The following is a 25054-nucleotide window of genomic DNA, read 5'->3' as shown; positions in this document are numbered from 1 at the left end:
TACGCTGTTGATCACCAATGATGACAAATGCACTGCTTACCATTAATGTGACTTCTGGTGCTGCATGGTTTTGCTGTTGGCTTTATAGTCTTTCATACGTAGTTAGATTAAGCTTCATGCAGGCGTTGAGACTTCCATCCGTTAATCGTGAACATCATTCAATTTGATTTGCCATCATGATGATGTACGATGCTGAACAGTTCTTGCCAACAATAGCATGTCTTTTATTCGTTTGATTATCTTGTGTTTATGCGAAAAGTTGTCAAAATGTTCGTTGGCAACATCGGGCACGAATGCTTTGGCATACTGTGAATGGCTGTCCAGTCTTGCTGAAAACTGTAGAACTCCCGACCTTTTTTTCTTTGAGCAATTGTTTGCACAATTAGTTGTTGCTACCTGCTCTGCGTTGGACCCATCTGCGCCTGCGCACATTGACTGCTACGTGAACTACGGCAACCCCACTAGGACAGACTGTCTCCGGTCATTTGCGTTGCCTACATTGGCAGAAATGACATTGTACAGTATGTAGTGATGAGGGCTCTGCGAGCCATATGCAGCATCATAAGAGCCAGATATGGCTCGCAAGCCATAGTTTCCCGACCCCTGTATTAGACCTTTCATTTTACCTGCAAATAAAACTGAAGAACGTAAGCCCCCTAAACAGACGTTAAACTGGATTGGGAGTAAAGTTTATACACAAGTGCCTTAATTCACGCTTATACACTGTATTTCATTTTAGGATTTTTTTTTTTTTTTTTTGCACTGTATCAGATGTATTTACTCATCCAGAACTTTGGCATCAGGTCTCGATGTACTGTATTTATTTTTACTCTCTGAACAACAAAAACAGATAAAGACTTGACGTGATTAGGAAAGGAATGCTATGAAAATGACAGTATATTTGTGAATATGGATCGTTAAAATTGCTCATCCGCGATATTTGGACTCCCAATCTTGATTGAGCCAAGAAACATACTGAAGACTTTATCAACTCACAGGTTCTTGCGGGTGTTTAGACACTTAAAAACTCATTCTACACACTACTCATCAGTAGCACTTCCTTGCTCGTTTCCCACGTCCTAACCTGTCCTGCTCTTATGTATCCTCTCTTATCTTGTCCTATTGGTGAATTGTTGCAGGTCCTCTGGGTGCGTGTGTACCCCCACCCTCCCCATCCACAATTTGACTGTTACATTACTCATGTTCAAATATCAAGACTAATAATTATTCCACTGTGGTTCACACCTCTATTCCCCTTGTCCGTTCATAACAATAATAAGATAAAATAAAATCATTGGAGGAAGTATTTCAAACTCCCCTTTGTACAGCAAAACTGTTCCAACACAAAAGACAGACCGATCCACCATTTTGCAAGGCCGTGCTGCTGAACTAAACAGGTAAAAAAAAAAAAGAATAATAATAATACTATGATCTACATATAATTGTGCAAAACACCACCAAACCAAAATGTCACAAAAAGTGTTCATCTACTACAAAATATGTTCATCTAGTGGAAAAATGACGATCTCAAAGAAACTTGCTCAGTGGGACTAAGCCATAAAACTCTTCCTTACTCTGTCACATGAATGGCAACAGATGGAATAATTGTAGCATATGTCGTCTAATGGAAAAATTGTTCTGCCATTCACCGTAAATCACTGTAATAATCACTGTAATAATTGGAAGATTATTCCTCCTAAATAAATCCTAATTTTCTGACCAATGGGTTGTTTTCACGCGACGTCACCCGTTGGGCTGCCTCGAACGGCGGCCATTTTGGATCCCTGAGCTCCCGTTACTCATACATTAAAGACGCGACCGACAGCGCATCAAGCCCAGACTACCTGGCATGGACACATGATGGGACTTAGGACTGCGTAACAAAGGCTCAGTATTGTGCCCTTGATCTTTTACTCCATGTGACAGAAATCACAAAGAAGGAGCACTTACCTGTATGCTACCACATAAAACGAAAGGCGGTGGAATATTATTTTTTAATATCGAGGCAAACTCCATTTATTCAATTTTTTTAAAAAAAGTAAAACCCGTATATTACTTCACCACAAGCGAAGCGAAATGTTCAGTATTTGTTTAAAATTTGATGACAATGGCCGAAAGACAAAAGAATAAACAAATCTAGTATTTCACAAAATTCTCAAATCTTTTAAGTGACTAACAAAAAAGGATTTTGACTGAATGTTGGCCTTCTGAAAAGAGTATCGATTAAGCTTTTTAGCTTAGCTCGGCGACTCATCAGCACGATTTAGGTTGAGACCAGGCAGCGGGATAGCAGCATCGGGCAAATGTCCACAAAGCCAAATCTTTGTGAAACACAGTGCCTCAGAACATCCAAAGTCTTTCGCTGGAAGCGTTAGATGATGAATTTGACTGTTACATTACTTGTGTTCAAATATCAAGACCAATAGTTATTCCACTGTGTTTCACACCTCTATTCCCCAGCCAGACCTGTGTACCGGATCGTGAGGCTTTGAAGAGCGCGCCGACGAGTAATTCTGGAAAAAGCTTCAGCGAATTGGCGAGAGTTGTCGAAAAAAAGTCAGAAGAAGGCTCTCTGATGGTTAGCAAGTCCTCTCTTGTGTACTTGAGTCCCGAGATGCCCGTGAAACACAAAAATACAAACAGTAACCAAGAGTATTCCATAGACTTCCACACTGGGTACGCATTAGGTAGAGAGGTTAAATGGCGGCGCGCAGTGGTTCAGTGACGTCAGTAAAAACAACTCATTGGATCATTTCTCACATCACACTAGAGATTGGGAATCACTGACGTACAGTATGTAAAACAGTCAACACCTCATGTTACCACTAGTAATCTGAGTGAATAAAGATTTTTGTGCAGGATTTTGCCATCTTATGGTTCTGTTCCTGACAGAACGACAGTCTGCGTTGTGATATCTAACTCTACGGGTTTCGGATCCGCCACTACTCCCGAGTCACTTTGACTCTGGGTGGTCTCTTCTTTGGCCAGACTGGTCTGCGTCCTCTTGCTTTGGCGCTTGGATTTGAACAGCAGGGGCCGCAGCGAGCGACCAGATTGGGCGCGGAACTTCGGCACGGTTTGCTTGTTGACGTGCTCGATGGTTAGCCGGCAACGCAGCACTTGAGCGAAAACCTCCCGGAACTGATGGGAGGACACGTTGTACAGGAAGGGGTTGAGGGCCGAGCTGAGGTAGAAAAAGGTGTCGGCCACCGGGTGGAGGGTGACGTAGCTGCGGAAGTACGCCGTCGTCCAGCGGGACTTGGGCACGGCGGCCATCATGAGGCGGCGGATCTGATTGGGAAACCAACACAGCAGCAACGATCCCACGATGAGACCTGAGGGAACAAAAATACATGTGTAAGGAACGTGAAAATAAATGTTTGGAAATTTACATCAAATGTGTTATCAATAATGAATGCGAAATTAAGCCACGTCTCTATTTTCAAATGCTGTGTGCGTGTCTTTTAATTGTGCTGAAACCACACCCAACTCGTGTCAACTAACGAACAGCCATTCTGATTTAAAAAATTAAATCAATTGACTTCATTTTTTTCTGACAAGCACTGCAAAGCTTCTGTTTACTTTAGCCAGCATTTTGACTTCCTATGGGTCACTTCTGCGCATGTACACGTTGTGGCTTCACCAAGAGCTCCATAAAGTTTATTTAAAACAAGTTGCCCGCTAAAGGGGGCTCAGGCACAGACATTGTGGAAATCCCTCCACACACTCCCCACAACCTCATCCCTAGAAATGTGTTTTACGGCAGATTTGAAAGAGAGAAAAAGGGAGAAACACAACACAACGTAGAGCTACCGCGGCTAGGTAGCCAACATGCTCGCTGGAAAAGCGGCTTTTAGGTCAGCTCTAAAGGTGCTCTAAAGCTGCCAAGTTGGATTTTTTTCAACCTTGATCTTCAGTCTTCTCTACCTGACATGTATACACTCAGATCCAACGACAAGGCCATGTTAGAAGATTATCTGAAGGGAAGAAGTATATTCAAGATTTAACTGCACTTTGCAATGACTTTGAATTACACTTGACGCTAACAAAGACACTCGAATTGTTCCAGAACGGGGGAGGAGACTCGTATGTGTCAAACAGCAACGTTTAACATCTGAAAATCTTAAATTGTGAAAAATAGCTACGCTAAAATGTTCACAATTGAGTACTACACACCGTAGAAACCAGTTGTGTAAACCAACCTCTCTATTCGCAGCCATGTTCTTAGTGCAAGCACTGCACGTCATCAGGAGTTGGAAAAAAAAACTTTAAAAAATATATGTATTTGCACAGTTCAGACAGTCATTAACAAAAACCTGTTATCCTCATCAAAGGAAGATTGAGCTGTATGCTAATTTAGTTAGCCACGACGGCCTACTGATCTTCTTACTCTGCCTAATTTCTATCATTACACCCCTAAATTATTTTAGAATTTTGTTAATGGGGTTTTCTTATTTTCAAATGTCACACTCACAGCTTCAATGACAAACAAAACACAAATACAACGTTTTTTTTTTTCCCACATGCCAAACACACCCAAACCACATTAATATTCATTCTATGGTCATAGACAAAAACAACCAAAAGTAATTAACCTTGTGTGCTGAAAATGTCTGCGAGGCAATCTGCCGACTTATTTTAATGACGCGCCAAAGTCACGAAGCCCCGCAAAAATAAATAAATAAGGAGCCCCTGACAATAACGTGAGGCCACTTCAGTTCTGTGCGGATCATCTGCGATCTTTTCATCTGGCGGCCACAATAATAATTCATTTCAAATTCAAAACCCGCAATAAATCATTCAGCTCGCAGCTGAGCGTTTCAGAATATTGATGATGCCAGTAGGCGGTGTCATGAAACTCCCGAGCCCCTGCCCTCAGGGATATGAAGAACTTGGACTCCATTTTGGGCTGTGGCGCTATGTGAATCTGAAAACTATGATTATGATGATATGAAATAATATATTGCCTTTTGAAATGATGTGATCCCAACTAAATAAAGCCTGCCGCGAATGACAAGTGACAATATTCCCTTCTGCTTCTCGGTGAAGTCGAGAATGGGGCCACATTTGTGTAGCCCCGTCGTGCCGGTTTACAATCAAAACAATTACCAATCCTAATCCTACTTTTGGATGATAACGATTCGCCGGATCCAGTGATAAGATAAATTAGAGAAAAGTTTAGACTGTCATCTTTTTTCATGCTTCTTTTAGGCACCGATCAGCACAACATTAAGAATAAGATTGACTTATGGTTCATATCCGTGGATGTAAGAAGACATTCTTAGAGACATTCTCTAAATTGGTGCTCGGAGTTACGAAGACGATGCTTATAATGATCAGTCTGTGATGGTTATTTTGGGGATGTCCCCTAAACACCGCATGTAGAATAATGAAACATTTCAAAACCACAACAGACCAGGCAAAAGAAGAAAAGAAAGTAGATAACTGACACTGACAAACAACAAAGGACCTCAAACCCTCGAGCTCATGCATTATTAAAATCTAGAGGGCATGCATTTTTGCCATAACCTACATAGAAAAATGATGGTCTGCTTCTTGGCCATCTTCATCTTTGTACTTTCATGCTTGGTGGTCCTGTGATATCCATCATTGCCTTTGTCTGAAGATCCAACAGACTTCTTCAAGACCAGGATCATAGCCCGACACATGAAGGCCACGCCGATCAAAATCACCATGTAGACGATGAATGCTACAAAAATGCTGACTTGGTACATCAGCCAGCGCTCCTTCAGATTGGTGCAGAAGCTCAAGCCCTGGACTGTCCTAACCTCTGAGACGGGTATATGGCCCTCGGTCCCTGTGGCCACAAGCAGCGGCAGCGCCACCAGAACAGACACCATCCAGGCCAAGGTAACCAATGCCGATGTACGCTGTCCGGCTAGGGTCCTGAATCGGAATGGGTGACAGATGGCCACGTAACGCTCAAAGCTGAGCGTGGCTACATTTAGAATGGTAGCATAACTGCACGCCTCGAAGATGAAGTTATACACCTTGCAAGCAGCGTCTCCCCCAGATGCAGAGGTGAACGGAAACCAGATGGTGCTATAGAGTTCCACGGGCAACCCCACCAGCAGAACCAGGAGGTCTGAACACGCCAGGCTTACCATGTGGTCCGTCACATTACGTTGAAGATAGCCATTACGCCGGAGAACCTGTGTGGCCCGGATAGTGGCGGAGTTACCCACAATGCCCGTCACCAGAATGAGGCTGTATAGGATTGTCAGGAATACTTTCACGCCATAGATGGGTTCCAGTTGCCTCCAATCATTCTCATAAGGTGCCTCCTTTTCCATGTTGCTGTGGATTTGCTTAAAGTGTATTTTACCAGCGTCGAGTTTCAGAACCAGGACCAAAAGATTCTCAGGAGTTCTCACTGCATTAAAAACTAAATCCAGTCTCAAGCGAGTCCAAAAGGAGTCCGCAAGACTTCCAGTGCCCTGTGATTGGTTTTCAACCAGTCAAAGGTGTGCTGACTTCGTCAGCAAAAGTCATCTTAAGTATTTGAAGGCTGAATTATTTGTATGTGTGAATGATTGCGTGTCTATATGTGCCACTGCGATTAACTGGTGGCAATCCAAGGTGTGGCTGGTCAACTGATAAGCACTCAAAGGGTATGCTCCACTTCTCACACCCAAATGTCCAATTCAGTTTACTGGAGACGAAAGTGTCAATCGTGTAGATGTAAGTGTGAACGGTTGTGTGTCTTATCTCTTGGCAAAAGAGAAGACTTAAAATTGTCCAGAGGTCTGAATTTGAAGGTGAGAAATGGATGGATGAAAGACTTACAAAGGACCGCTGACAGGTACAAGGTTCTCTCACCCAAAATATGCTGAGATAGGTTTTGACTAAGTCCAGCAACAGATGTTTTTTTTTTTTTTTTAAAATAAAGCAGCACAGTGGGAAAAGTTGTCAGTGTCTCACAGTCAGGAGATCTTGACAGATGGAATTACCCCAGATGTCCGGACAAGAGCAAAAGGAAGGTCTTGACATTGCAGTTGAGTTGTAGTTGCATCCAGTCCTTTTTGTCAGCTATCTCCTTTCCCATGTTGGCTTGGATTTTGCTCATAGCAATTGTGTCTTATCAGTTCCCGGGTGCAGTCGCTGTGATTGGAACCAGGACCCAACGGTTTCTACATAAAATCCCAAACACCAGAAACTTCTTTTTTTTCTTTCCAGGGAGCCCCAAAGAGAGCCCTCAACACGTCCTTCAGCAGTTTTGAGTATTTGCTTCTGTCCCCAAAATTGTTTCAGCAAGTGAGTGTGTGTTAGGGGGTGCACTTCGACTAACGTCCTCCTCCCTCCCACCAATGAAAGCTTGTTAAACATTAAACTTCATGACAGAGGTTTGTGCTCCTTTCTTATCATTAGAACTAATGGGCTCGTCTTTCACCAGTAGATATATAAATACAGTACAGTGCTTCTGAAAATTCTTCACAGGTTTCGCTTTTTCAACATTACTGTCACAGCCTTATTCCCAAATGGATTCAGTTCATTTCCCCCTCAAAATTCCACCCGCAACACAATAATAATGTGAAATCATTTTGGTGAGAGTTTTGTAAATTATACATTTAAAAACGTTTTCCCTCGCTTGTGGAATCATCATTTGAAAATTACCTAATAAGCCTGTAACATAACAAACCGGGGGGTGAACACTGAATATACACAACGTTTCACTTTTAAAGACAAAATTCTGGGGACAAAAATGAATGGATTATTTACCCTTCAATGTCCAGACTGCAAACATATGGCGCCCCAGCACTGCTGGCTAATTTGAATGGAATGACCCCTTTGAAAGTTTTAAATACAGGAAAAATACTTTGACATTTCTGGCTAGAAATTACTTTGCTGGACTAAATTTTATATATATAGATACAATGGTACTTGTCTCTAGTCACGAAACATTTAGGTTATGAAACACCTCTTCGGAAAAAAAGTTTCATTGTGATGGAAAATTCAAGATACAAAAGGAAAGGAAAAAATATTTGCAGCCCCCAAATTACACTAAACGTAAACATCCTGTACCTTGGTTTGAAAGTGGCGCAATAGAGCTGCTCTCCCATTGGCTATTGCCCAGCATCTTCCTGGCATCGCATTGGGTGGGAGGGACCTCAATCACTACCCATGATGCTCTTCGTTTCCCTTCAATATTCAACCGTCACCAAAGCTAGCTAGCTAGCACAAGCTAGTGCATGTTGGTAAAGTACAACTTGGTTGTTTGTGTTTATTGCAAGAATATTCATCTTTCTTCAACATGGGACCCTTGAAACTTTATTGGAATTAAGTGGTGTGCCTGCATACATTCTCATGTATGTTTTCTCTCTGCTGTCAAACGTTTGTCTCCTCCTCCGTCCCCCAGTCCCCCAGATACCTTTTGCGTGAGGTGTCCCTCAACGTTCTCTTCGCGAAGTCGCCCAACGCCAAAGGTAGATGCTTATTTTTCTTTCCTTCTTCCTTTGTTGGGGGCGGGTGGGTGTTTGGAATGAGTTAAGACTACATGTTAAAAGCTACTACTTATACTTGTGATAAATTACACATTACAAAAAGACTTCCGGATGGAATTAATTTTCCAAGTAGAGGTACCAATGCATTTCTTATGTAAAGTGGCTAATTTATTCACATTGCAAATTTCATGGACCATATTTCATCAATGTATTAAGTAATTTTGTAATTTCATTTAGGGTTTACCATCTTATGTTAACCTTCACACACTTTATTGGACTAATGGAAGCTTTTAACCTGTTAAACTATTTTCAAATTTATCAGAATTTTTTTGTAGATTTATAGTCCTGTAATCTTATTTTCCTCCGTGCAATTTTTGCATCTGCCGTTTTGGTCTGAAGCATCCATTTTGGAAGAAATTAAAGGCTTTGACAAACTTGACAAATTCCGACTGGGATTTTTTTTCCCGCATATTATTTTGCTCACGTGTATTGTAGCATAGTTAAACCTTTGTAAAAGTATGACTATAAAAAAATGCCAATGACAGCAATTCAAAAAGATATGTCTTTAATAGTTTACAGAACCCAGGAAAGATAGGTCAAATCTAAAAGACCTTAATAGACAAGGAGATGACCGAAGTAAACAGTTGACGTTTAAAAGCCACACAAACGATTTTTTTTCCTCCAACAATCAAGAAAGTACCTGAGATGGGAAACAAAGCAACACTGAACAAACATTAAAGAACATTAATAAAGGTAGCATTTTCTTAGTTTTATAGTTCGCACAAACCGAGCAAAGAACCCTTTTGAAGCTAGAGAAACAACCCTACAGTATACAGTCCATATATAAAATACTGTAAAAGAAGTGACATATTGTCTTTAAAGTGCTGAACCTGTTCATTTTCCAAGGCTGGCGGGTTCTTGCGTTTTCCAGTTCGCGAACACAATAACAGCAACGTCTGACAAGTTAAAATGTTTTCTTCTTATTCTTACTTGCGCAGAACAGAGAAAAAAAAAAAAAGAAAAAAGATTTGGCTCGTTATGGAAGTCATAAATTTCAGCGGCACATAAAATATAAGAAGAAAAGTGTAGTGGTCACCTGGACGTTATCAAATATACTTCACGTTTAACGCCCATTTCGAAAACAGGCTGCGTAGCTTATAACGACAGCGGTACCAACAGTTTTTAGTCCTAACCTTCCCATTATGTACAGTAGTGGGTCAAATTGGCTCATTTAAAAAAGTTAAAGCGACGCAGATAAAATGCAGCTTTTCTAGGGTGAAACTTTATGAAAACAACAGTATTACCTTGAAGATATCACCATGCTGCATTTATGATCCTCTGGAATTCCGGCACCCTTGAATAGGTTCTAAATCTCACAGTTTGATGTTTTGGCTCTCTGATACCGGTCAATCTCATCTTTTTTAACTTTCGTGTTGTTCTTTTCTCAATGTAATAATATCCCTCATCTAATTTGACCTATGGCACGTTGAATCATCCTGAAATATTGTTTTGGTGTAGTTATTAACCATTTTTGGTATACGTTGAATATAATTTATTATGCCAAACAAATGTTTCACACTGGAATATTTTTAAATCTTCTAAAATGAGTCAATTTGAGCCAGAGTCCATTTAATGATCTAAAAATATCAACACAACATCCCAATAAACTTTATTAGTCATTAACAACGTATGGAATATGTTGATTATACTGTCAATGAAAAAATTTTTTAACTTTAAAATGGGTCAATTTGACACGGGGCATGTTTAATGGCCCAAAAGTGCTTGAAATCCCAATCATCATTGATTAGATCTTATTACTAGCCCCATTGATAACCATTTTTTGTACCATATATGTTGAGCACCCTGATTAATATGACTTTTCAAACTGAAAAAAATTTTTTTTTTCATGAACCCGAAAATGGACCAGTCTGACCCACAATGTAACCAGACATTAATCATAGTGTTGTTATATTCTTTCAAAACGGAAACTTCATGAATAAAACTATAGATTGCAAACGGACTGTCTGCTAGCCATCTCGTGGGTGAAAAAGGCAATAAAACAAAAGGCAAAAAAAAAAAACCCAAAAGTGAGTAAGTGCAAAATAGGTAAGAATGGGCGAGGAATTCTGGTTTATGTCTCTGCTGGCCCGCCGGTCAACTTTAAACGTACCTCTTCATTTGGTCACATCACATTATCATCCTCATAAGAACAATGACTGGTCACGTCCAGTTTCTTGAGCTGCGGTCAGATTTTAGCCACACGATAGTTTAAAAAAAAAAAAAAAAAAAAAGGAATAACAGAAGCAGCCACACAGAAGAAAGTTGAACATTCAAATGGGGGAGGCACTAAGTGGATCATTGTCTCTAACTGCTACCAGAGGTTTGCCACCTAGGAAAACAAAAGAGAAAGAAGGAAGAGAAAGGAGAACAGGTCAGTAAATTGCAACAGGAAAGTTTTAAAAAATTGGTTGTTTTTCCAACCATAACTAGTTACAGTTGAATTGGTTGTATCACACTTGAGAACTACCTCCTGGTCAAAATTTACTTTTTTACCATTCTGCACAAATTCCAGGGCGCGGTAGTTTGTAAGACAATTGACCCCTCCGTAGAAATTGCGCAATCTGCATCACTGACCAATCAGAGGCCAGAGATCTGCATAAACCACGCCCCTTTTTGGCATCCGCCATTCCCTCAGACAACGTTGCATGGTCCAGTATAGCTTTTGTTAGCGTTTTATCGCGTATTTGGATTCTTTAACAATAGATATGGTTAAGAGGTGTAGTCACGGACTTTGTAATAGTGACGACAGGTATCCTGAAAGGATAGTTGGTGGAGTTCAATTCGTACCCTTTCCAAAACCGAAGACCCAGTACGAAAAATGTCTTTGATGGATCAAACTTTGTGGAAGACCGCATCATCAACTGAATCCATCAACCAGAACAGATATGTTTGCACCAAGGTAAGTCCTATATTTGATTTTCAATACATGTCTCATATAAATGAATTAGCATTTCTTCGCTTGCATAACATAGCTACGTGTGAATGATTGTCACACTTGATCTGTGTTGAGCGATATTTTGCGATGATCTGACTGCACAAACGTGTCCCATTGTTCGCGGCTAATTAGCTAAGCTAAACCGGACTAGCAGTCCTAAAAGCCTTCGACGTGCACAGAGACACCAAGACTGAAGGAAGGATGTTTGAGGACACTAAAGTAGTGATTGTCGTACTCAGTCGGGACTTACGTAGGTTCGGCACTAATTCAAGAATTATTATTGAGGGGAGCGCGTGACGTTACACAAAGAAAACGAGAGAAACAACTCGTAAATCAAGCCTCGCCTTCTTCTTTTCCTTCATACGGCTGTTCACAAACGGCTATAAAGATACACACACAGATTCTGCACACAAGTGTGCTATGTAACACGAAAATAGGAAACTGTCAATGACGAATTCGTCTTTGGGTTATAATATATTATATTATGTGACTTCTCGGTCTTCCTCTGACTCTGGAAAGATCTCGCGCTAATATCAATGGTTTCTCCGTCGATATGCATGTAAATACCATTGAAATACCGCTCACTGAAATACTTGAAGCCCTGCTGTCTGCTTTTCAACGATATTTCTCTGTTAGCTCAGAATGCGAGTGAGAAATCAGACGGTAAATCGGACAGTTTCGCTCTATTCTTTTCTTGCTGCGCCGATATTTTTGCTAATTGTTTTTCTGACGTCAGCGCACGTGGCGTGACGTCACTTCAGGAGGCGTGGTTAAGTGCCCTGTACGGAGGGGTCAATTAGAGAAAAGAACCAGCCCCCAACACGATATTAGTTGGACATGTCTATCATAACAAAACGCACAAAAACTCTCAAGGAGCCATACCAGAAATTCAACAGAAATTTTCTTTTGAAGCTGCCATTCTGAGCAAATTCCTGGGCTCATACTTTTTACGAACTGCTTCTATATATGGGTCTTACCCAAATTGGATGCACGTATGCTTTACATGAGTGACACAGAATTACAAAGCTTTTTTTCCTACGCTTAAGCTCCAAAATTAAACACCGCTAAGGCGCCAAATGCGACTAAATTATCAATTTGGCGAGAGAATCTCGGAGTACTACTCGCCACGTGGCAAGTGAATGTTGGAACCCAAGTGGACAATCATACACACGCATATCATAGTCCAGTGGTGTGCGTCCTGGAGATATTGGAGCAGGATGTGCCCTGCCAGAAAAGAATCCGGGATTCCTAATAACGCCAATATCAGCTACCAGCTGTGTGCTTGTTTCCTCAATCTAACATGGCGAGAATATGCATAACGACAACCAATGCATTTCCTGCTCCACTTATTTGCAGGTTGCGGCAGTAAACAGAAACCACGCACCACGGGTAGCATTTAGCAGTTAGCCGCTGCAAGTGGTGAGGCCAGTCCACAACAACCGTAACAACAACAATCGTGTCATCATTACTCAGGTGGGAAAAGTAGTTCATCTTTATTATTAGTAAACATGATGCACATTTGAAGGTTAACGGGGGCAGTATCATAACTGAAGAATTTTTACAATTTAACGTATCTTCATAATCCCGTAGGAGGTAGTGTTTATTTTGTATCTTGTACCTCCCAAAATACTCAGAACTTCAAGTTAGTGTTATACTTTTCAACATTTGCTTCACTATTGAGTGAAGTGTTCCTATATTTTTCGATATGTATTTTATTTGCTTAGTAAGTATGCTAATATGTTTTAATTATTGACTATGAGGATTTAAATAAAGTTTAAAGAATAGTATAAAAGTGATGAGTGAAAATAATTCATAATTGCCAACTTGTCAAGATGTACAACAAACATAAAACAGGTTTGACAGAACAGGCCAAGCTAAAAATAAGAAAAAAAAAAAAAAAAAATCAGATAATCTCACAATACAACAATCAGCAGTTTAACTACGCAAACTCTTTAAATCCAGATTAAGTGACACACCAACAGCCTGACGTGTCAACCGCTTAAAATTATTTTAAATTTATTCCAAATGAAAAATGAAACACTTGTGCAAGGAAATATGATCCCATGCACGAGGACTATATGAGCCCAGACTTTATGGATGTTGAAATAAAACTTTTTTTTTTTCTTATTGCTGTTGTTTAACATTTTTGTGACTCCTCTCAGTCTGCATGCAATATAATACTGCATTATAAAAATGTTCTTAAAATTAGGCCTGCAAACATACACACATTGCACGTGCCATTATCGCAGACAATGTTTTCAATATATTGTGCAGCCCAAAATGATTCAATATTTTGGACGTTAAAAAAAACATGCTTAGCAGGTGGATTCCCCCCCCCATCTATCAGCCAACCTGGCCAGAATTTCAGCCACTGCCTAAAATGTTTGTGGCGTCAAAGGCCTATGACCATTTTGGGGATTCGCAATGAAAAAGACTTCTGACCGCTGTAAACTTTGTGTACTTTACATCAATGGTTGGTCGGTGGACAAATGTTAAAAGACAAACTGATTTTCCCAGTTGATCAAAACAACACGAAATGAGGATATTTTATGAACAAGCAGTATGGCGCGCTTTCCAGTCCGATCTCTCCCGGCTTTAAATATTTAAGCGATGATCCTTCTGAGAATGTCAAAGGCGTTATCAGTGCTTTCCCTTTGAACAAACACTGTGTCTCGTCAGATAGTTTCGTGTTTGGACGTGCGGCAGTGACTAAGGAGGACAGTTGATGATGATCATGTCCAGTATACCGGATAAAGACAGTTCACACACCTCTGCCTTGGGGGAATTTGACTTATATTCTTTCTTTTTTTGTGGGGATGGTCGCATATGAGTAAGCAAGCGAAGGCCGAATAACTTACTTGACTACATCATGAGCACAGGCTTCCTTGGTTTAGGGAGACGGTGTGTAAAGGTATGAGGCTTTCACACAGCTCGTTGTCCTCGGGGAGTCTTGGGGAGGAGAAGGAGTGTCAGTCGTCACTCTAATAGTATTCACATGCACTCAAGAATAATAAACAATAAAAGCTTGGATTCATATTGCGTCTTTCAAAAGGGACTCAAGGACATGGTCAAAGAAGAAGTTATAACGTGGCTTAAAGAGGACATATTTTGGAACATTGGGTAATTACTTGTGTACAATGTCTACTGCAGTCACTCACATTTGAAAAATGTACAGGTGTGGTCAGTCATGCTCGCAGATAAAGTTGTGGCTGTGATTAGGGATGGAATTTCAAGACCTTAAAATAATTTACTAGATTAATATAACATAACTGTCAATTAAAAATAAAATTTTCCATCAATAATAATTCTTGATCTAACAAACTTTATATAAAGAAAAGTTAAATGCACTGGCCTAAATAAACACCAACGGTCTACACCCGCAATGATTTGAAAATGCTGAAAATGTAGTTCAACATAATCAGCGTTAGTGGCAACAAGCTAGCGATACATTTTAATAAACATTCCAGTCGCCAATTGTGATGTTATAATCTAGCGTAATTTACGGCGGTGTCTATTGTTAATCCATTGATGAAAGATAGCAGTAGATGATCTATATCTTCCTAAAGCATGTCGGGGGGAAAAGTTTTCAATTTCAAGATAACGCGTACCACAGGGAAAATGACCATTTGCGTTTAGATATATCGACAGACTAGTCTAACGTTAGAACTTAGATCAACTCAAAGTAAATCACAATCTCATACTTATTATAGCTAGATACTGAAACATTATCTGTTTTCAGTGTAACTGAATTTTCTTTGAAATGGCTCATGATGCTGATGGCTTCCAACATAAATGTGCTCGCAGTACGTGAATCAGCTCTGAACATGCGCTTATGGCATCACTTCCATACATGCATTTCCTGTTTGTGAGTGACTGCTACTGACATTGTTATTGCGGAAATGCATTTTCAGTATTTTTCTCTTACTCTAGTCCAATCAGAAAGAAACAAATATGATACCAACACCCGCCCCCAGTAATGCTCAATATGATGTAACTGCTAGCATTGTTGTGTGTTAAAGTGAATTTTTACGCGTCAAACTGTTTAGAATTGCGACTGTGAGTCCAGCATGAGGTAAAGCATCAACATAACTTAAACGAAATTTTTGGGTGAATCTGAATCACATCAGAATTTGATTGGCTAACGTATCAAGAAATCTATTGTTTTTCTCCTACAAGGAGATGCCAACATAGGATCATTTCTATTGGGTGAACGGGTATCTTTAGCTAGTAATGAAGAATTTTTTGTTTCTTGAAATAGGAAAAAAGTAAGTTTCTTTCGGCTTGTCCCTTTCGGGGTCGCCCTTGGTTTACCAAACCAGTGCTCTAGGAACCAATTTTTAAAAAGCACTTCAAGTGATTTTTTTTTTTTTAGGCTGAGCTGTACGCCTGTTTACCTGACGGCGTCTTGGAATTTTGGTAAATGGCAAAATTGACGCAAATAGTCAGTGGGTGAATTCTGGTTACGCACGTCACATTTGTCACATCCAGTAATTCTGTCGCGCTGTTTTGGGCTTTTTATCTCTTACTCACTACCACATATTGAACTGTTCCGCCGCCGGTTATAAAAGCCTTAGATGAGTCATTGTGAGCTTTGAGCCTTTTAATAAGCCCCCATCTGCAAAGCACTTTTGAAATAATGTGGAGAAAACTTGAAATAGGATGTAAATGTAATTTTGAGAAAGTATGAAATGTTCTCACAGATTCAGAAGTCAATTTTTTTTCTAGTATAAAAGCCTTACATATTTTATATTACAAAATCATTTTTTAGTCTTTTTGTACAATTTGGATGAAAGCAACACAAACCTATGTGGCTTATAGAAGTATCATATATTGATTACATGTGTAGATAAGAGTATAGTTTTGAGATTTCTTTTTATTTCACACACTTTCCTACATCATTGTCATGTTGATCATAATATTACGGCCATTTTAATAAATTATAAATTTGATTTTATTCTTAAGAATGCACATTAGTCCTAAATGACTTAATTCTCCTATTAAGTTGTGGGTGAAATTGACTTATTTTTTTTAATGATTCAAAGATGTTTTCTAGTATGAAACTTGTTCCGCTAAGCATAATAAATGTAATCACACATATAAATGGTTAAATTTACAAATATGTACAAAACAGTTTTTAACATGCAATTATGATCGAAAACCATCAAACTACACTTGTTGTACTGAGATCTGTGAGAAGGAATGCTCTAGACATTGTTTGAGATCATGAGTAATTGAGTTAAACTATTAATGCTATAACAGCCATGTTTACTGGGCTATTTTTCCATATCTGAGACTTTTGGATGAAAAAAACGGGTCAAAGTAATCCAGAAACAATATTTTTGTCTCTGACAAATGAGGGTTTAATAATATGCTCTGAAACACACTTAATGACATGAGCAAATTGTAGTCATGATTAAAATGAGAGCCACTGAGTATACCTTTGAATGCGATGTCTTCTAAAAACGAAGGCGTACAATCTCCTCAGACCCACCATGACTGGGTCCCAGTTGTTGTAGTGGCATAAGAGTGTGGCGATGAAAAAGGAGAGGAAGACGGGCACCGCGCCTGCAAAAAAAAGCCACGAGAAACGAACCTGCAAATAAACAAGGACACAGTCGTTGTTCAGCGAGTTTTTTCACAGTCATGAACACATCAAGAACAATAAATCCATTCCAATGTTGTGTAGGTTAAGATAATACTACCGTTATATTTCCCTTAAAGTTGCGCACCTTTAAATATGATGCAACAATGTGATTATTTCAACTCCTCAAAAGTTGCAAAGGGTACAATATGGTGACCATAAACCCACCAAATATTGCAAAGGTTGAAATCAAACATTTAAAACCCCAAATATGCACATTAAAAGAAGACCACTGTGAAAAACCAAAAGTTGCACAGTTTGAAAGAAGAATCTTGCAAATCCCCCAAAACTTGCTCATGTTAAAATGTTTCAAAGGGTAAAAAAATTGAAACCATCAAAGTTATGCTGGCAAAAATAACCAACCAAACATCCCCCCAAAAGTTGTCCATCTTTAAGTCGGGCTATCCAAATCCCCATTGTATTGTGCAAGCTAAAATAGAAAAGGCCCAAAAAAGAAAAAAAAAGCTGTGCAGGTTGAAATGAAACAAGTTAAGCATAAATGAAACAACAACAACAACTGTTGAATAGGTTTAAGTAAGACTACACTACTTGAAATCCCCCAAAAAGGTGTTCAGGCTACAAAACCAGGTTAAAATAAGCAAAGCAAAGCAAATTTCTTTGTATAGCGCATTTCATACATGATAATACATAATTAAAGGCATTTGAAAACAAAGAGATAAAAGATTTAAAAACGGGATAAAAACAATAAAATGACAAACAAAATATTTAAAAAAAAGACAATCAAAACCGCATACAGTGCATGTTAAAATGTTTAAAAGGGTAAAAAATAAAAACTAACTCACAACCATAAAGGTTATGCTGTCAAAAATAACCAACAAAACCAAAAATCCCCCCCAAACGTTGTCCATCTTTAAGTCGAGCTATCCAAAACCCCATAAGACTACTGTAAGGCACTTATAAGTTGACAAGTCCAGAAAAAAATAAATAAAGTTGTAACTGACCTTCTGCATGAAAATATCCGCCAAAATAGAGAGCGGAATGGTGAGGCTCAGCGCCAGGGTCCCGATGAGCGACGACGTGAGGAAGCACCCCCTGCGGGAGCAAAAAAAGGCAAATAATAAGACAAGCTTGCAAATGGAGAGCATTGGCGAAGCCCTCACCACAGCCAGAGGAACTCGGACAGAACCGTCCCGATGAGGCCGTTGATGAGGATGTAGGACCACACCAGCTGGCTGGGGAGCTCGAAGGCCTCAAAACCCGTATAGTGAAGGACGAGGAAGCCCGGCCACAGCAGCAGAAGGTTGAACAGGCCAACAAATCCTGAGAGGCGCAATTAGAAATAAACAAACACCTCAGAAGCTGACTTCAGTCGTCCACTGATGATTTGGATTTTACCAAAGAACATCGGAATGTCGAGCTTATCCTCCCGATCCACCCGTCTCTTGATCATCACAATGTAGATGGCGTATAAAATGGCCCCAGCTAAGGACCACAAAGTACCTGCACCAACAACGGCCAGGACATTACACTTGTTATTCTTCTTTTGAAAAGGTAGTACTGCTGTCAAAGAGCCTACCTATGGTGCCTTTCTCATCAGGCCGCTCCATGCTGGAAAGGCTCACCAGGGCAACACCTCCCATACTAAACAAATAAGGGACCACATGAATACACAAGACAAAACAATGAGGACATCATCTTATGTGTGTGTGTGTGGAGGGGGGGGGGGAAGTAACTCATTCACTGCAAGCTTTTTTCAAAGCAGAGTTTCTCTTACTGCCAGTCCTTTTTAAGAGTATCGTGACTGATCTTTCAAGATCTCAAGAATAGGCTAGCTTTGGGGTGACTGCACTACAACACGACAAAAATAATAAAGTGTTTCGACAGAATTAAGTCGCCTTGATCAATGTTTATTACTCACCTAAAACAAGTTTGTGACATGTCTTACCTCAATGCCACTGCTAACAACTTGGACAATGTGAAGCGGTCACTGCTGTTACTTGGAAATATAGCAGCCAAGATGAGTGTGAACAGGCCTGCAGATAGACAGGGAGTAAAGGAAGTGAGTCTGCACAAGAATGAGGTATGGAAACCGTCATCCTGTTGACAGTGAGTCACCTGACGTGGATGACAAAATGTTGACAATGGCCACTTGTGTGTCGGAGAGAGCTTCCTGATAAGACAGGTTGGCGAGGAACCACTGCCGGGGGAGAAAGGCGAGGATCCAAAGTTACAGTAAAAGGAGGCATTCTTTAATGCACAATTTAAAGGTTGTGACTCTTTAACATGGAATTAGAATTATAATGCTAATTTCATTTCAAGAAGCAACTTGGTTTTGGCATACAAGTGTCCAGAAAAAGCTTGTCTAAGAATTACTTCTGTTTGACCCAGTTTTGTATCCACTTTGTCTATATATGACAAAGACCGCTCCCCTTCCTCTGATTGGTTGCCTTCGTCTAGAACCGCCACTTGTCGGCGCAAGCGTTATGTTGACAGCCCTGAATGATGGAGATCTTCACAAATGGTGTAGATAAATCCAAGATATTCATATGACATGATTTTGAGCCTCTTGACAGAAAAAAAACATCTGAAACTTACAAATGTGTGTACAATTTTGATTCATATTTCACATGTTTACTGAGCCACCATAGAGACAATATTGCATCCTGTGCATCCCATAAACACAATTTGGGTCATCATTGTGACTTGATTGCCATACAAAAGGCAGTAAAAACTCCAATGTGTTGCAGACTCACCACAAAGCAGAAGAAGAAGCTGATCTTGGCCACGTCGGTGATGGTAAGCTTCCCCACCGTGCCCACCATGGCCTCGTGGTCCTTGGCGGCCGGGTAGGACATGCGGGACAGTTTGGCCTCCAGGGCTTGCGTGGAGGGCAGCTGACGTACCTCCATGATGTTGCTAAAACGCACCCGCTGCTTTTTGGTAGCCGCTGGGACAAGGGTGTGCACACAGGAAGAAAAAAAAAAAAAAAGGGGGGGGGGGGTAATTCCAACCCGGAACTGGATGAATGCAAAATAAAAAGACATCCACTCACAAGATTCACAGTCTGTTTCAATTAAACGGTTGGAAAGATCGGCGGGTACATCTTGAAACTTGACGGGCACGTACAGTGGTTCACTCTGCATGAAAAGGAAATGCAGGACATCCTATAACTGTTCTGTGGTGCCATGAGATAAGAGTGACCTGACGTAACAAATTGTCAAGGTAAGAGTTGGGGTACATCTGATTTTATTTTGACACATGTAGACAATATGACAGCCATATCATCTAATTTTTAAATTATTACTACTATTAGTTTCGTTATTTGAAAAGAGCTCAAACGACTAATCATGGAACAGCTAACATTGACCCATGTTTTGGTGGACCAAAGATAGAACAGGAGGGTTAAATAATTACACGCTGACTTCAAATTGGCACCTCAAGCCAAGTGGTCATAGACACAGCACTATTTAAAAGGCTTGTGTAAGTGTTTCAACTTGTTAGATTGTATAAATGTTCCAATGAATACGTACCAAGCAGTTGTTCACAGTGGTGTCATTGGTGCAGGGGGCAAAGTAGGCTTCTGCATCAGCGAACTGTGGGCAGATACCATTCAAATGAAAACCCTTTTTTTTTCCTGGATTGTTTTTTTACTGAACAATTAGGGCTATCACTTACTGTATTTTAACATTATTCATTATGGTGGTGCTTGGAGGGCTGATTATTTTTTCAAGGTTTTAAATGGTTTAAAAAGTTAGAGAACCACTGGGCTGGGATACGAATACTACTGATGAGCCTAAAGAAAAGGTTGTTTATTTATGTTGAATAATTAAATTACTGAATAGAGTTGTTGATGTCACATGGCTTCATGATTGTGTACATGCTACATCTATGGCAAGACTCTAATTAAGCCGTCACACATCAGCGTTTGTCAGTTCAAATTTGCATTCTGCTCCTCAAAACCACAATGAAAAAAAAAAAAAATGATCCAAGGAGAGGCTCGCAGAGACGGGGGCAAAATCATGGTCCTATGTGATACAATGTTCTTATGTTATCTATGCATGCGAAGAAGAATGCGGAAGTAAAGACATTACCGTAATTTCCGGTCTACAAGCCCCGACTTTTTTCACACGCTTTCAACCCTGCCGTTTATGTGGTGAAGCAGCAAATTTGTGCAGCAAGGGGGCACTTGAGCGGAAAAGGTAAGACTGAGACCGCTCCCTGCTAAAAAAAAATTCTATAGAACATTTCTAAAGACCTATAGAAAAATTCTATTGTTCTGTAGAATTTTTATATAACAGACAGAGAGGAATAAGAATAAAGTAATTCTACCCAAACGGAGTGTTTTCACTTAAGGTTTCTTCATTTCAGTTTGAAGAAATTGAACACTTGTAAATCTTAAATATTTAAAATATTTATTATTCCTCGTCAGCTGGTTGAAGATCAGAAAAACACACCCATGAAACTAATGTATCAAAATGTCACAAAATGCTAAAATGCTGCTTAAGTAAAGATGCACAAAGGCTGTTAATGTTTTTTTTGTAATTAATGCCTTATCTTTTATCCACAATGTGTATTTAGGAAATAAAAACTGCTGATTATATATATATATAAAAATAAAGGACCCCAATTAGGCATATCCTATTTTGCAAAAGCTTTTCTTTTCTCTTTTATATTCATAATTGGGACTTAACCATGAAAAAAAATTATAGTGTGTCCAAATATTTCATTATTCTAAAGAATTTTCAGCAGCGTACTCCAGTACCAAAATATCCATTAGCTGCAGCCCTACATTCAACTCCGCCATTGTATTTTAGTATTTTTACTGTTCAAGAGAACGTTGCTTTAGTGATTGACCTGCAAAAATACACCTTGAAATTACAAAAATGCTCCTTAAATGAAGAAATGATTAGGAAAACTGCTCCTTGAAGAACAAAGATCATTTTGAGCCTCGCATGGTCTTGATGCTTTATGATCCTCCTGTCTGACGCGCCTTGCTGCAATCTGGTGGGCTCCATATACAATTGCAGACCCATTTCATCCATCGTTCACAGTTTTCACAATTTGCAATCCTATTTCCCGCCAGTTGCGTTATTCAATGTACTTACAAGAGAAGCATGGCGTTTGATGGAGCCGGTACACTGCTGCCTCCAGGGCCGCCACAGCAAGAACCCAAGCAAGTAAAGCACAAACATGGAGGTCTTGGTGAAGGTGCTGAAGAAGGGCTTGTTGTACTCCTGACGCCGAAAAATATACTGCAACAGGGATGGAATGAAGACAACAATTCACTGAGATGTTCACGTCACACTACATATAAATGATTCTCATTCCAGCCATTGTGCCACTGGACCATTAGTGCGTCGTGAGTAATCATCAGGTGTGCTGTGGAGAATTATCAATTTTGTTTAATTGGTCGTGAAATTCTCATTTATTTTACACAAATAATGTATCTCTTCTAAATGCATCTATCTATTCCAGAAGCATATAGTGACTGACTAAACACCAGAAGGTATAACTAGTCTGCGTGTCTGTACCCATTTTGAAGGTGTGGTCCTGTGTTATGTCAAATAAGTCACTTCATCCCCCCAGCCCAAATACTGCAGAGGCAAAGGCAAATCCAGCTTTCATTATTTTAAGAACTTGGGAAGTAGTCTCATAAGTGTGGCTGCTTTCGGGGGCAGTTGTCTCATGCAAATGAACCAAAGATCATCCCACCCCCTTCAATAAACAAAGTGTAGCTTCCGTTACCATGATGATTAGAGAGCTCAGCTAGGAGGTTGCAATAAACTGTTTTCGACTGACGTCACACACCTTCCGATTAGAACGCGGGCGCCATCTTGGTTTGGTGAATTTGTGTAAACACACTGTAACTAATCTGGAATCATTTCAGAAAGGCGAATGAATAGGGGCGCACTGCTATGTTATCGGTTGCTCAAACGGGCGTTGTAAAGCGTCCTTCTTTCGACTGCTCGCTGTGATCAAGAACTAGTGCGAGAAAACGGAACAGTTAGCAATCAAAGTGCTGTGGATGTCTCCTATGAGCAGAGCCGATCTAGCAGCCAAGCACAATACTCGTGTGTGAATGCAATGCATTTCTCCAAAATCTGTATTTTCCCTTTTATTATAATGAGTTTGCAAAAACGAGCTACCGCACTGCTGGCTGTTTTGTGAGTCGAGTTAAAAATGGAGCCGTGAAGTGGAGAAAGAGGTGCGGGCTCCACTTGGGACTCGTCCCGGTCGAACCTCTCTCTCTTTCTCCCCCCCCCCCTCGGTAACAAAAACAATAATCTACACCTCTTTCATTGGTATAATCAACGTAACTTAACACAACGCTGACAGTAATCACACTGTACATATTTAAATTGCATTGTGCGGAACAATAACCTTAGCAGTGTGGAGACACAGATTGCTACAATGGATACCGACCGCCGCATCACAAACCCAGCCATTGATGAATTGGCTGTAGGCCTCCAGACCTTTGTTATTCTTTAGTTGGTCCACGGTATAAGCGCTTGTCAAGAAGAGGAGTTAGTTGACGATGTCTGGATAGGCTTACCGACGCCCACATTTGTGTGCTCCATTTGCGTTTCTCCAAGGCATATGGGTCGATATTGTCGATCAAAGCACACTTGTCGTAGCGGTTTCTTGAAACAACATCTAATGAGCCCCGATAACTTTCCAAAGCCTTTTTAGCCATCGTGCATCACTTTTAACAGTCGGACAAACATTTGTGTAACTCCGGTCTGTATGCAAAAGCGATAGAGTGAACGGCGCGTCAGTCATCCAACATGGCCAGGTGCCTCGGATGTAGTCACGTGATCGAAAACAGTCTATAAAACGAGCAGCGGCAAAGCAGAAATTGTATTTTCACTGGCGGAGGGAGCAATTCTTCCACAAGCTGCTACACTATTACGCTAATGTTCACTTTTCATAAAAGGTTAATGTCCCTTTGTAATGCTAAGTCTGGAACTGGGAAAAAAAAAAAGTTGCAAATGTGGGCCTTACTGATGTCAGCTCAGAGGAGGCCACCCAAATGACGTCCACCAAAAGGAGTATGATCACCCCCAGGGCCATTCGCCTCCGCTGGGCTGCAGCCGAGCTACCCGGAGAGCCCATCCGGTTCACGATGAACATGCACTCCATCGGGATGCTGTCAAGACAAATAGAAAAAAGGTGCATACAATTTGGAAACAGAATTGGACCGGCTCTAAATTGTTTATTATTTTGCTACAGATGACTTCACTACAAAGCGTGTCAGTGACAACACACACGGAAGTACTGTTTAGAGGTGATCAATGCAATTATCTAACTGGCAGCTGGTTAGCAGAGCAGTCGTGTTGTTGTGAGCACACAGCTGTTGACAGCTAAAAGAAAAAAAAAAGAAAAACAATTGGCAGTTAACCCTTGTGTATCTTACGTCAAACGATGCCTTCTCCCTTTCAGCCACGATGGGAAAGCCAAAAATATTTCACCGGAGATCAAAATAAACAAAAGTCCTCTGCCGCCGTATAAATTACAACCGAAGTTTCGAGATATCGGAATTCCTTGCTCGGGTGATTATCGCCGCCATTTTTCAACGTGTCAAGCTCGCCAACAGTGGCAAGCGACAACTTCCGGAATCGACCTTCAAGATTTAAGGAAAAAAGAAACGAACAGCTAAATTACGCGGCTGTAACCCTTCATTTTAACTTCAATTAATTTATCGCCAAGGAATTGAGGTATAATGAAATAATCAAGCGCTAAACGACTTCTGCTAATGAATACTGCTCTGAGCCAATCAATTACAGCAAGAGAAGACTTCCGGTGTGATCAAACAAAATCAAAATGGGAAAAAGTCGAAATTACTCGGCAGGAAACCTTCAATATTTTAGTTTATGGATGGATTTTCCCCTTTATGTTAACTTTTACTGTCATATTAATTATTGTTATTATAGATGTATTTTTGTATGTATATATTTTTTTAATAATCCTAATTTTATATATTTTATATTAGATAGA

At 40.1% G+C, this 25054-nt stretch overlaps 2 protein-coding genes and 1 long non-coding RNA gene across 4 annotated transcripts; 1 reads left to right on the top strand and 2 right to left on the bottom strand.

The window, feature by feature from the left end:
- Positions 1-2871: 2871 nt before the first annotated feature.
- Positions 2872-6314, bottom strand: gpr39 (G protein-coupled receptor 39). Its single transcript, XM_061842256.1, has 2 exons — positions 5534-6314; positions 2872-3335 (listed from the first exon to the last, which is right to left on the bottom strand). Exons 1-2 carry the CDS (start codon positions 6312-6314, stop codon positions 2872-2874), a joined length of 1245 nt encoding a protein of 414 aa, XP_061698240.1.
- A 1805-nt stretch (positions 6315-8119) lies between these two features.
- Positions 8120-19935, top strand: LOC133512404 (uncharacterized). Of its 2 annotated transcripts, none has more exons than XR_009798181.1 (3): positions 8120-8216; positions 8386-8444; positions 19807-19935. It is a non-coding gene; the product is annotated as an uncharacterized LOC133512404 (long non-coding RNA). The 2 variants fall into 2 exon arrangements; XR_009798182.1 differs by having other exon boundaries at positions 8128-8216; positions 8378-8444.
- LOC133512403 (solute carrier family 35 member F5-like) lies at positions 9011-24839 on the bottom strand. Its single transcript, XM_061841984.1, has 15 exons — positions 24474-24839; positions 24062-24206; positions 22165-22311; positions 20590-20652; positions 20112-20196; positions 19813-20006; positions 19175-19256; positions 19005-19092; positions 18636-18700; positions 18455-18559; positions 18220-18379; positions 18061-18151; positions 16896-17050; positions 14316-14406; positions 9011-10851 (listed from the first exon to the last, which is right to left on the bottom strand). The coding sequence occupies exons 2-14, from the start codon at positions 24197-24199 to the stop codon at positions 14325-14327; spliced, it is 1455 nt and encodes a 484-aa protein (XP_061697968.1). The 5' UTR covers positions 24200-24206; positions 24474-24839; the 3' UTR covers positions 9011-10851; positions 14316-14324.
- Between the last annotated feature and the right edge of the window lie 215 nt (positions 24840-25054).

Source organism: Syngnathoides biaculeatus, chromosome 14 (genome assembly GCF_019802595.1).
Source record: "Syngnathoides biaculeatus isolate LvHL_M chromosome 14, ASM1980259v1, whole genome shotgun sequence".
NCBI classification, from domain to species: domain Eukaryota; kingdom Metazoa; phylum Chordata; class Actinopteri; order Syngnathiformes; family Syngnathidae; genus Syngnathoides; species Syngnathoides biaculeatus.
Note: the sequence above shows the minus strand (reverse complement) of the source record. Positions and strands in the feature narration are given on the sequence as shown.

Coding starts and splice junctions, on each gene's coding strand:
- gpr39 (XM_061842256.1), bottom strand. CDS start 6,314: ATGGAAAAGGAGGCACCTTATGAGAATGATTGGAGGCAACTGGAACCC. Junction 3,336..5,533: donor GCAGACCATCATTTTTCTAT/GTAGGTTATGGC, acceptor TTGTTCCCTCAG/GTCTCATCGTGGGATCGTTG.
- LOC133512403 (XM_061841984.1), bottom strand. CDS start 24,199: ATGGAGTGCATGTTCATCGTGAACCGGATGGGCTCTCCGGGTAGCTCG. Junction 19,257..19,812: donor GCTTCTTCTTCTGCTTTGTG/GTGAGTCTGCAA, acceptor CTCCCCCGGCAG/TGGTTCCTCGCCAACCTGTC. Junction 18,560..18,635: donor TGATGAGAAAGGCACCATAG/GTAGGCTCTTTG, acceptor TTGTTGGTGCAG/GTACTTTGTGGTCCTTAGCT.